The following is a 13,417-nucleotide window of genomic DNA, read 5'->3' on the forward strand; positions in this document are numbered from 1 at the left end:
CTAAAACATTGTTGACTAGTCAGTGTTAAAAAACTTATTAACTTTTATTCATTTATATCTATATAACTGTCATTTGCTGCCTTTGTGAGCCTAAAGGGAAAGAAGGACAGACAATTGACAATTTACATAAAATCATGATAAATTTAAGTTCTTATGGTATAATATTAAATTTATTGTTTTCAGTAGTTGCTGCACCTGAATTACATTATCTAAGAAAACAAGCTCAAGAACTGGTGGACGAAAATGATGGATTGAAAATGACTGTCCATCGTTTGAATGTGGAACTGAGTAGATATCAAACAAAATTCAGGCATTTATCCAAGAAAGAGGTAAAGTTTCCCATTTCCTAAAATCAGTTTTACTGATATTTTAGCCTTGAATTGATTTCCAATTCCAAAGAGTTTATATTTATTATAATTTGGTATAAAAAAAGATACATCCGAAGTACAGTCTTTCTGGGCACCTTTCTATTTTCTCTGTCCAGCTCTCCTTTTCTCAAAACTAAAGCAATAAAAGCTCTTAGTGAAAAATTAGGACAGTATAAACATATATAAAGTAAAGGAAGTAAAAGTCCTTGTCTGTTCCATTCTCAGCCGGTTCCTCGGGGTTACAGCTGTTGTTAGTGCACAGACTTTGGAAAGAAAGCAGACCAGTGTTTACAGGCTCCCAAATGATGTAGCTGTCACAGTCAATGGAACTTAAATTCATGGTGGGCATAGCAGCATCCCCTGTAGCTATAAACTTGGGCTTAGTGTGGAGAGAGCAGACAAAAACACCCTTCTCCCACTTTTTCCCTGGAATGGGTTTAACTGCATGCTTTCCCAGATGCTGCCTGAATTTCTGGCTGGGCTTCTAATCAGCCTAGATCTAAATACTGACTGCAATCCTCCCCTTTGGGAAGCTGATAGGATTTGGTACATCCCCAACTACTGGGAACCACTTAAAAATTAAGACAGCAGCTTGGACAATCACAGAGGTTTGAGAGGCTACCAAGAACCTGGGCTAGGCTAATTGATGAGGCTCAATACCTATACAAGACCACTCTGTCAAGATGAGAGAGGTGGCTGTTCTTTTCTAATGCACAGAAATCAATATAGAAAGTAAAGGAAAATGAAGAAAAAAGAGAGTATGTTCTAAAGAAGAGAATGAGATAAATCTTCAGAAACTAATCTTAATGAAATGTAAATAAGTGATATACTCAATAGAGAATTTTAAATAACAGTCATAAAGATGCTCAGCAAGGTCAGGAGAGCATGAACAAAGTGTGAATTTCAACAGAGAGATAGAAAATGTTAAAAAGTACCAGAAATATCATAGAGCAGAGGAGTATAATAATTGAACTGAAAAATTCAATAGAGGGACTCAGCACCAGACTAGAGCAAGTGGAAGAAAGGATCAGTGAACTTGAAGACCAGGCAGTGAAATTCATCTAAACAGAAGAATAAAAAGAATTAAAAAAAAGAGTGAAAATACCATTAAGTGAGTTACAGGCATTCCAGAGAGTAAAGAGAGAAAGGAGCAGAAAGCTCATTTAAAGAAATAATGCTGGGATTTCCTTGGTGTCCAGTGGCTAAGACTCCGAGCTACCAAAGCGAGGGGCCTGGGTTTGATCCCTGGTCAGGGAACTAGATCTCACATGCCACAACTAAGACCTGGTGTGGCCAAATAAATAAATAATTAAAAAAAAAAAATGCTGGGACTTCCAGGTGGGCCAGTGGACACAAATTCAATCCCTGATCTGGGAAGATCCCACATGCTGCAGAGCAGCTAAGCCTGTGTGCCACAACTACTGAGCAAGAGAAGTCACCGCAAAGAGAAGCCTGAACACTGCAGCAAAGAGTAGACCCTGCTCACCGCAGCTAGGGAAAGCCTGCACGCAACCACGGAGACCCGGCACAGCCGAGAATAGACTAAAAAAATACTGTTTAAGAGAAACAACTCTGAAGACTTCCTTGAGGGAAAGAAACAAATATCTTGATCTAGGAAGCTCAAAGAGTTTTATATAAGAATAATCCAGAGATACCTGCATTGAAACATATTATAACTAAATTGTCAAAACAAAGAGAATGTTTAAAAGCAGCAAGAGAAAAACAACTTGTTATATACAAGGAAACCCTCATAAGATCTATCAGCAGATTTTTCAGCAGAAACTTTGCAGACCAGAAGGGAATGGCACAATATATTCAGAGTACTAAAAGGAAAAAAAAAAAAAAAAAACCAACTGCCAACCACAAGTATACTACCCAGCAAAGTTGTCCTTTAGAATTGAAGTAAAAATAAAGAGTTTTCAGGACATGCAAAGGCAGAAGGAATTAATCACCACCAGAACAGCGTTATAAGAAATATTGAAGGACTGTCTTTAAGCTGAAACAAAAGGATACTAATTAGTAAAATGTAAAATTAAAAATTTCACTGGTAAAGGTAAATATATGGTAAAATTAAAGATAATCTAATGTAAAATTGGTAGGTTAATCACTTATAAATCTAATGTGAAGGTTAGACAAAAATAGTAAAAATGTAACTACAGTAACTTGTTAATGAATACACAAGATAAAAAGATGTGAATTGTAACATCATAAACATAAAATCAGAGGAGAATTAACATGTAGTTTTAGAATTCATTCACACTTAAGTTTCAGCTTAAAATAGACTTGTAAGTTGTCTTCCCAAGTTGTGCAGTTATAAAGAATTCTCCTGCCAAACAGGAGATGTAGGAGGCATAGATTTGACTCCCGGGTCAGCCACCTGGAGAAAGAAATGGCAACCCACCCCAGCATTCTTGCCTGGGAAATCCTGTGGACAGAAAAGCCTGGCAGGCCACAGGTCATAGGGTCACCAAGAGTTGGACACGACTTAGCAACTGAACCACTCACCCACCACCCATCTTGTTTTAGGTAAGCCTCATGGTACCACAAAGCAAAATCCTATAGTAGATAAACAGAATAGAAAGACAAAGAAATCTTAGCATACCGCTACAGAAACTCAAATCACAATTGAAGAGAGACAGAGAAGAAAGGAACCAAAGGAGTTAACAGAAAGGCAGAGAAGAATGAGCAAAATGACAATAAGTCCATACCTAACAACAATTACTTTAAATATAAATGGGCTAAAATCCTCCAATCAAAAGACATAGAGTGGCTGAATGGGCTTCCCTGGTAGCTCAAGACGGTAAAGCATCTGCCTGCAATGTGGGAGACCTGGGTTCAGTCCCCGGGTTGGGAAGATCCCCTAGAGAAGGAAATGTCAACCCACTCCAGTACTCTTGCCTGGAAAATTCCATGGATGGAGGAGCCTGTTAGGCTACAGTCCATGGGATCGCAAAGAGTCAGACACGACTGAGCAACTTCACTGGCACTGGCTGAATGGATGAAAAAGCAAGACCCACCTGTGTGCTGCTTACAAGAAACTCACTTCAGATATAAACACTTAGCCTGAAAGTGAAGAGATGAAAAAAGGTACTCTGTGGAAATAGAAGCCAAAAGAAACCTGAGTTAGCTTTACTTGTAACAGACAAAATAGACAAAGACTGTAATAAGAAGCAAAGGTCTTAGGATGTAAAGAGGTCACTCTGAGAAGAGGAGATAACATTTGTAAATATTTGCATACTCAACATAGGCACGCCTAGAAATACAAAACAAATATTTTTTAAATATTTATTTATTTGGCTACTTTGGGCCTTAGATGCAGCCCACGGGAGCTTCCTTGCGTCATGTGGGATCTTTCATTGAGATGCATGCACTCTTGCGGCATGTGAGCTCCAGAGCATATGGGCTTCGGTAGCTGCAGCACGTAGGCCCTCTAGTTGAGGCACACAGCCTCCAGAGCATTCAGGCTCAGTGGTTTCAGAGCACAGGCTTAGTTGCTCCACAGCATAGGGGATCTTAGTTCCCCAACCAGGGATCAAATCCACGTCTCTTTTATTGAAAGGCAGATTCTTAATCACTGGGCCACTTGGGGAAGTCCCTAGAAATCGACAGAGCCATATAATAATAGTAGGGAACTTGAATATCCCACTTTTATTAATGGATAGATCATCCAGACACATAATAAGTAAGGAAACATTGGCCTTAAATGATCCATCAGAACATGTGTATACAGAATATTGCATCCAAAAGCAATAGAATACACATTCTTCTCCAAGCATACATGTAGCATTATCTAAGATAGATCATATATTAGGCTTACAAAACAAGTCTTAATAAATTTAAAAGGATTGAAATCATATCAGACACCTTTTCTGATCACAGTGGTACAAAACTAGAAATCAGAAGAAAGAAACTGGAAAAGTAACAAATATATGGACATTAAATAACATGCTACACTGATCAACCAATAAACCAAAGAAGAAATCAAAAAATATCTTGAGATTAATGAAAATGGAAATACAACATACCAAAACTTAAAGGTTACAGCAAAAGCAATTTTAAGAGAGAAGGCCAGAGTAATAAACACCTACACAAAGAGACAAGAAAGATCTCAACTTAACAACCTAACTTTATACCTCAAGTAATTAAAAAAAGAACAAATGGAGCCCAAAGTTAATAGGAGGAAGGAAATAACAAAGACCAGAGGAAGTAATTTAAATAAAAAATAGAGAAGATCAGTGAACTCAGCTGATTTTCAAAAATCATACAAAGAATTAACACCAACCCTTCTCAAACTCTTCTAAAAAACTGAAGAGGAACAGATATTTCTGAACTCATTTTATGAGACCAGCCTTACTTTAATGCCAAAGCCAGACAAGGACACTCCAAGAAAGTTGTAGGCCAGTGTCCCTGATGAACAGGGGTACAAAAATCCTCAACAAAATATTAACAAATTAAATTCAGCAGTACACTTGACCTTTGAACAACATGGGTTTGAACTGCATGGGTCCACTTAACATGAAATCTTTTTTTGAATAAATGCCTTCAGTACTACAGGATGCATAGTGGGTTGAATCTGCAGATGTGGAATGGTGGATATTGAGAGCCAACTGTGGGACTTGAGGAGGGTTTGGTGTCCACAGCCAACCCTAGAACCAATCCACAGATACTGAGGGATGACTGTACATGAAAGGACAGGATACCATGATCATGTGCTGTTTATTCCTGGGATACAAGGATAGTTCAATATCTGCAAGGAAGTCAGTACTATATATTATACCACATTAACAAAAGAAGAGTGAAAACTGATCATCTCAATAGAAGCAGAAAAATTTGACAAATTTAGCATATTCTCATGATAAAAACTCTTGGCAAACTGGGTACAGAAGGAACATACCTGAACATATAAAGGCCATATATGACAAGCCTACATCTAATATATACTCATAGTTGAAAAGCTGGATGCTTTAGGGGCAACACAAGGATGTCTACTCTTAAGAGATTTATGCAACGTAATACTAAAAATCAAGCCAGAGCAATTTGCCAAGATACAAAAGGCATCCAGATTGGAAAGGAAGAAGTAAAATAGACTTCTGACGTCATGAAATTATATAGATAACCCTAAAGACTCCACCAAAAAAAACTGTTAGAACTAATAAATTCAATAAATTTGCAGGGTACACAATCAATATGCAAAAATCAATTGAGTTTCTGTACAATAATAATAAACTATTGGGAAAAGAAATTAAGAAAATCCCATTTATAGTAGCAACAAAAAGAATAAAATACTTAGGAATAGATTTACTATGGAGATGAATCATCTGTACACCAAAATCTATGAAACATTGGTGAAATAAATCAAAGATGATGCAAACAAGTGAAAAGATATTCTCTGGTCATGGATTGAAAGAATATTATTATAATGTCCATACTACCCAAAGTGATCTACAGAATCAGTATAATCCCTATCAAAATTCCCATGGCATTTTTCACAGAAATAGATAAAACTTTCCTAAAATTTGTATGGAACCACAGAAGACCTCAAATTAAATACTAAGTCGTCTTGAGAAAGAAAAACAAAGCTGGAGATAGCACACCTCCTGATTTCAAGCTGTATTACAAAGAAGTAGTAATCAAAGCAGTATACTGTTAGCACGAAAACAGACACATAGATCAATAGAACAGAAGTGAGAGCAGTGGTCATGTATGGATGTGAGAGCTGGGCTGTGAAGAAAGCTGAGCACCAAAGAACTGATGCTTTTGAACTGTGGTGTTGGAGAAGACTCTTGAGAGTCCCTTGGACTGCAAGGAGATCCAACCAGTCCATTCTAAAGGAGATCAGTCCTGGGTGTTCATTGGAGGGACTGAAGCTGAAACTCCAGTAATTTGGCCACCTCATGCGAAGAGCTGACTCATTGGAAAAGACTCTGATGCTGGGAGGGATTGAGGGCAGGAGGAGAAGGGGACGACAGAGGATGAGATGGCTGGATGGCATCACGGACTCGATGGACGTGAGTTTGAGTGAACTCCGGGAGTTGGTGATGGACAGGGAGGCCTGGCGTGCTGCGATTCATGGGGTCGCAAAGAGTCGGATACGACTGAGTGACTGAACTGAACTGAGAGCACAAAACACGTGTGTACGGTGAGCAAAAGAGTCAAGCATATACTATGGAGAAAGGATAGTCTCTTGAGTAAATGATGCTGGGAAAACTGAATATCCACTTGCAAAAGAATGAAACTGGACCCCTATCATACAGCATACACAAAAATCAACTCAAAATGAATTAAGGACTTGAATGGCCAACAAGTATATGAAAGGATGCTCAACATCACTAATTCTCAGGAAAATGCAACTTAAAACCACAATGAGATAATCACCTCACATCTGTTAGCATGTGTTTTATTAAAAAGAGATAAATTCTGGTGAGGGTCTAGAGAGAAAGGACCCTTGGGAGCGAATGCAGCTACTATAGAAAACAGAATGGAGGTTCCCAAAGAAATAACTATCATACCCCTCAGAAATCCCACTTCTGGGTATTTATCTAAAGGGAAGAAAATAAAAATCTTGAAGAGACATCTATACTCCCATGTTCACTGCAGCATTGCTTATGACAGCCAAGGTCTGAAAGCAATGTCCGGATGATTGGAGAAAGACAATGTGATGCACACACACACACACACACGTATTTCCCAGGTAGCTCAGTGGTAAAGAATCTGCCTGCCAATGCAGGAGACACAAGAGAACGTGGGTTCGATCCCAGGGTTGGGAAGAACCCCTGGAGAAGGAAATGGCAGCCCACTCTAGTATTCTTGCCTGGAAAATTCCATGGACAGAGGAGCCTGGTGGGCTACAGTCAATGGGGCCACAAAGAGTCCGACACGGCTGAGCACACACGCAGGCTTGATACATACACATATGCATGTATATGTTATTCAACCTTAAAAAACAAGGCAGTTCTGTCACTTGCAACAATATGGATGAACACGGAGGGTATTATTCTAAGAGAAATAAGCCAGATAAAGATGGACAAACTGCTTGGTGTCACTTATATGTGGAATTTAAAAAAAAAAAGAAGTTGAACTCATAGAAACTGAGAGTAAGATGGTGAATGCCACGAGCTGAGGGCTGGGGGAAGAAGGGAGAGGCAAGTGAAAGGGTACAAACTTTCAGTTACAAGACGGATAAGATCTGAGAATCTAGTGTATATATTGGGTTGGCTAAAAAGAGCGTTCAGGTTTTCCCGTAACATCTCACAGAGAAACCAGAACACACTTTTTGGCCAACCCAATATAACATGGTGACTATAATTAATGATACTGTGTTTTATAACGGAAGCTTGCTAAGAGAGTGAAGTTTGTGCTTTCTCTCCCCCACCCCCTGGCAATAAATGGTAAATATGTGAGGTGATGGGTGTGTAATCAGAGAAGAAAGCACACTAGGTTTGCAAAATCCGACACTCACTCGGCACGCCACTGTGGCAGACAGAGGCTGTGGGGAATGGCAGGAGGAGCCTTTCGCTCAGGTCTGGACCCTGGAGTCGCGTGTGTGTGGGGTCATGGGGGTCAGTGGTGAGGCGGGGAGCCAGGTATGCACAGAGTTCTCATGTGACTTCTGGGAGTTGAGGGCACCTTTATGGGCTGTTTCCTTTCTGTTTGAAGTAGGATTTCAGGTTTAAATGTTTTAAATAATGGCTTTGAGATATAATTCACCCATTTTAAGTATACAGTTCAGTGACTTTTTTTTTAGTGTATTCACAGAAGAGTTCAAGCTTTACTACAATTTTAGAATGTTTTCTTCATAACAAGAACTCTCATACCTGTTAGCAGTCCCTCCCTGTTTCTTCCCATCTCCCACATTGGCCCTGGCAACTTCTAATATACCTTCTGTCTCTGTGGACTTGCCTATTCTGAATACTTTATATATAAACAGAATCATACAGGGACTTCCCCGGTGATCCACTGGTTGACTTAGCTCTCCCATTGCATGGGGGGCATGGGTTAGATCCCTGGTTGGGGAAGTAAGATCCTGCACGCTGTATGGTGTGACCAAAAGTAAATAAATAAATACAGGATAATATATATATTAAAAAAAACTAAATGGAATCGTTCAATAGGTGGTCTCTTGTGACTAATTTCTTTCACTTAACATAATGTTAACCTTTTTTAAACAAAAATATGAGAGCTCCTGGAGTCCTGTGATCCAAAACAGGCTCCCTAGAGTGAGCCAGTTCTCTTTCAAAAGGCTGTGAGCAGGCAGGCCCGGTGACTGGCCGCTGGCCCCTGCCCCTGCCACGCGTGCACACCCCTGTACCCTGCGCAGCTGCCGCGCTCTCCGTGACAGTCTCCCTGATTCCTCCAGCCGGGCTGATCCCTCTCTCCAACCACTGCAGACTTCTGTTTGTATCCCTCTTAAGGCACGTTCTACCCGTGCTATGTTTGTGTGTGATGTTAACCCGTGTGAGAAGACCTGCCTCTGAGTTGAACCATAAAATCCTTAAAAACGATGATTGCGCGGTAATGTCCATAATGACTTGGTGAACTTGCAGTGTTTGCTGGATGAATCATGAGATGATAAAACACATTAGAAAGTTTTTGCTGAATAAGGAGTTATTCCATCAGGGCCATTGCTTCCAGCCCTGATGGAATTACTCATACCAGGTTTGGCCTCTTACTGTAAACAACTAGAAAACCAAACAGGATACATAATACAGCTGTTTACAGACACCAGACAGCAGGCTGCACTGTGATCATGGGGAGAATGAAGGTAATAGATAAGCCTTATGATCACCTTGCTTTCTTTTTTATTGCTTGTTTATTTATTTGGCTGTGCTGGGTGTTCATTGCGGCATGTAGGATCTTTCTTATGGCATGGACTTCAGTTGTGGCACAGGCTCAGTAGTTGTATGGCAGAGGCTCCAGAGTGCCTGGGCTTCAGTAATTTAATTTGTTTTCACACTCTGTTTTATTCTTAGAGTTTAAATATCGAAGGCCTCCCATCAAAGGGCCCTACACCACCCTGGTTGGTAAGTGAAAGTTATTTAATTTCAGGCCCATATTTTCTGGGCTGTGTTTGAATAGCTGTTACAAATTGTTCTGAATTAAACCGAACCAATTTTCTTTCCTTTTTAAAGACGTGCCGTTTGTGTTGAATTGTAAGAAAGGTACTAACCTTCTTTATTCGATTGTGTTCAGGTGGATATAAAATACCTGTCCCCCTTGTTGCTCGCCTATGAAGACAGGATGAAAGAGAAGGACGAGCTCATTGCCAGCCTTCAGGTAAGTTGGCAAACATCTCAGAAGGACAAGGTTTGTAGAAGAGAAGACCAATTCAAACCTGGAAGCAACATTTTGAAGATAGGTACACCTACCTCCTGGCAGGTGCTCAAGTGTTTGTTACAGGAAGGAAAGGAAGAAGGAGGGAGTGGAGCAGAGTCGGGGTGGGGAGAAGGAAGAGGGAGGGACGGAAGTGGGGAGGCAGAAGGAGTGGCAGGCAGAGCAGGAGGGCTGGGTCGGGATTGATGGGAGGGTCTGCAGGGATGGAGAGCTGCTGTGCGTTGGAAGCCGTGGCCTCCCAGACAGGCAGCCCAGTGTGGACCGGGATCCTGGGGTGCAGAGAAGGCAGCCGTGAGAGGTATGAGAGGTGCTCTTTCCCTGGTCCTGTGCAGCTGCGAACAGCCCTGGGAAAAGTGACGTTTGGGCAGACGGGGAAGGTAGGAGACTGGGTATCTTTCAGGCAAACAATGTTCCTTAATTCCACGAAGAGCCAACCCCAGGAAGTCCAGTTACTGAGCTGCTTATAGCAGTGGGGAAGTGAGGTTTTTATTCATTTCTGCCTTCCTCACTCTCTTTCATGGGAATGGCTCCTGGAGCAGAGCTTATTCTAACTGTACAGGAAACCAAGGCTGTGCTGGTGTTGTAGATACGTCCCATGCCTTGCCGTGCCACGTTACCTCTGTGTTCCCTATTTAAGTGGCCAAAGGTATCTCTGGAATTGAAGGGATCCAGGGAGGAAAGAGTTGGTTTTTCTGGGCTCCTTCGCTGGAAAGGTCTGTTAAGAGTCACCTAGCTCTGAGACTTCCCTACTGGTCCATGCTTCATCTGTAGGAGGCATGGTTTCCGTTCCTGGTCTCATGGGAAGATCCCACATGCTGCACAGCTTGGCCAAAAAAATAAATAAAGTAAAAAACTTAAAAAAAAAAAAATTTAAAAACTTAAAAAAAAAACCATCACCCGGCCTGTTTTTGTTCTCCTGTCCCGTATACATGGCCCATATAATGCCGTTTTGAACCTTCCCTCCTAGATTTTCTATTGGACACTTAATATTTTAAGAGGGTGAATTAATCTTATGCTAATTGGGAGGCTTGGCGTGCTGCGGTTCATGGGGTCACAGAGTCGGACACAACTGAGAGACTGAACTGAACTGAATTGGTTAAATATCAATCCACATAATAAAAGTACTTATTTAGTGCTCCTTCTAAAACAGGGTTCAGGGGACATTTTCTGCAGACATCTATTTAGTAACTGTTTTAGGCTTTGGGGGTCCTTGGAGTTTCTGTTTGCAGCCACTCAGCTCTGCTGCTGTAGCATGAACGTAGGCACAGACCAGGTGTGAACAAATGGGCATGACTGTGTTCTGGTAAAGCTCTAGTGACAGAATAGGCCCCTGGCCTGCTGGCTGCAGTTTGCCCCACCTGCGTTCTGACAAAGGGCCAGTGGACTGGCAGTAAGTGGTGAGGGCATCTGGGCAGAGAGGCGAGAGAAAATTTGCTTGGCATTATTGCTTTTTATAAGCATAAATGTCTGCTCACTGAGAGAAGAATACTTAAAAGTGTCCCAGGATAAGTATTGACATCTAAGATTCTCACCAGAAGACAGCCCAAGATACCGAAGCTGGCCAAGGCCAGTGAAGAAAAGCCTGGATGGAGGCCACTCAGCACGAGTGCCACAAACAGACCATGGGGTCGAACACAGCCTGAGCAGCAGTCCTGAAGTGGCAGCCGGGGACCAGTGAAGCTGGCTGACTGGTGGCTTTAAGGGAGGGAGGCGCGCTCACCATTGTCAAGGAACAAGATTAAGTGACTCCTTCCCCCCACACTAATTAAGGCTTTCCGCACCAAAATGGGCTTTAGTTACAGTGAACAGTTCTTATTTTTACCTAAAAAGCTCCAATCTATCCTGCAGTCTTTAAACAAAGAAAAAATTATAATATTTATAGACATCTGTTGCCTTTTTGTCCCCCTTTTTTTATCTTTTCACACATTTGGCAGTACAGAAAAAGTTTAAATAATTAAGGATTAAAATTAAGGATTGAGTATTTAAAACCTGAGGTGCTTTGCTCTGTGTCCTCAGCATGGTAGCTTTCTCTTGTGTTTTCTCGCTAGACTGGGTAGGTGCTGGCACAGAGTTTAAGGCTGCTGGTACCCTGAGACTTTGCTAATAAGTTATATTAACATTTGATTTTAGCTAGAGCAATAGCATTAGAGCTAAGAAGTACCTGTGTGTGTGTTACAGTTTATTTAAATTTTGTTTCAGGAGGAAATGAGAATGTTTAGAATTCGAGCCCAAGAGGTGGTGAAAGAAAACGAGAAGCTGCATCAAGAGCTGAATAAGTGTAGTCCCGTCACCAGTGAAGAATGGCACGTGGTATTGTTTCTGGTATTTTGCTAATTAAAAGAAGAAACGATGATAGGAATAAAGTTTATTAAGTTGTCAAATATATATGTAAATTTTAACTTACATATTTTAACTAAAACATTTAATTTCTCAGAAATTAATAAGGTACAGCTGAAAACCTAGTAAATTATTCTAAACTTGTATTTTAAAGATTACTTTCAAAATTCTAAGTTTCAGGTTGTTAAACCTGAAAAATGTTGGCTGTCCACATTTTTATTCTCTGAGGTTGTGTCTTTTAATTTTTTATAATTCGGCTGCACCAGTTGTTCGTCGGAGGGCATGGGATCTTCAGTCTTCATCGAGCCATGCGGGGTCTTTAGTTGTGGCATGCGAACTGTAGTTATGGCATGCGGGATCTAGTTCTCTAACCAGGGATTGAACCCGCAACTGCTGCTTTGGGAGTGTGGAGTCTTAGCCCTTGGACCGTGAGGTTGTATTTTTCTAGGGTACTTTTCCCGTCCCCAAACTGCCGAGTCGGGTCCTTCCTTAGACCTCTCTGATGGCTGGCAGGGCTTTAGGACAGACAGTCTAGGATGGGGCCTTGCACTCCCGGATCCCACCTGCCCTGCGCCTTCCATACCTTGACAGCTGCTGTCCCGTTGCTGACCTTCTCCCCTCCCCCCACCAGAACAGCCCCTTCCGCGCTCCTGCTCGCTCGTCGGGGCCCTGCTCGAATGGTGCTGATAGGTAGCTCTCTCTGAAGGCACTCTCCCGAAATGCACACTCTGTCCTGGGACCTGCTACACTGTGCCTCCCTGCATGTCTCCTTCTCCTTTGTGAGCATCTCAGGGCAGGGCCAGGTGCTGTTCATCGAGCACAGAAACAAATGCCTCATCAGCACATCTGAGAAAGTATATGTACATCTAAAGGCAGTACCCAAGCAGGACCCAGCAAGCAGAAACTATTCAGATAGGTCTTTTTTGCCTTGGGTAGGTATGTTATAGTTAGCACTTTTTTTTTTAATGTCTTAACATCCGTGAAAAAAATTAAATAATTTCTATATGTGATGACTGGAAATTTGGAATCCAGTCAACAGCATTCTTACCTTTAGGTGGGTTCTCCCTCTTTTTGTGGTCACTGCTGTGTCAACTGGGACTGGTTGAACGGCTACTAGACCCTGCCTGGTGTATTGTGACTTCCGCTAGTGAACTTGGATTTTTTTCTTTTAGGGTTCCATGCTCCTAGTGTATCTCCCCTCGAACCCTCCTTGAATAGTGCCCTGGAAAGCAGGTCTGTTGGGCTGCTTCCGGGAGTCTCAAAAGAACCCTCAGATTCTTTCTCCAACCTTCTATATGGCTTCAAGTCAGACCTGTTTACTTCTTAAAATATAAGTAAATAAATAAAGGCTGCACTTTGAAATCCACATGCCCACCGTGTTC

At 41.4% G+C, this 13,417-nt stretch overlaps 1 protein-coding gene across 3 annotated transcripts in view; it reads left to right on the forward strand.

Annotated features, from left to right (window-relative positions):
• CEP89 (centrosomal protein 89) overlaps positions 1-13,417 on the forward strand; it is a 78,663-nt gene that overhangs the window by 34,948 nt on the left and 30,298 nt on the right. For 2 of the 3 annotated variants that reach the window (XM_040253160.1, XM_040253162.1), the window contains 4 exons: positions 184-329; positions 9,338-9,388; positions 9,558-9,641; positions 11,898-12,001. In XM_040253160.1, the coding sequence (XP_040109094.1) occupies positions 184-329; positions 9,338-9,388; positions 9,558-9,641; positions 11,898-12,001 (385 nt within the window). The remainder of the gene's footprint in view (positions 1-183; positions 330-9,337; positions 9,389-9,557; positions 9,642-11,897; positions 12,002-13,417) is intronic. The other variant, XM_040253161.1, reaches the window with a different exon arrangement.

The sequence above is a fragment of the Oryx dammah genome, unplaced genomic scaffold (assembly GCF_014754425.2).
Source record: "Oryx dammah isolate SB20612 unplaced genomic scaffold, SCBI_Odam_1.1 HiC_scaffold_13, whole genome shotgun sequence".
NCBI classification, from domain to species: domain Eukaryota; kingdom Metazoa; phylum Chordata; class Mammalia; order Artiodactyla; family Bovidae; genus Oryx; species Oryx dammah.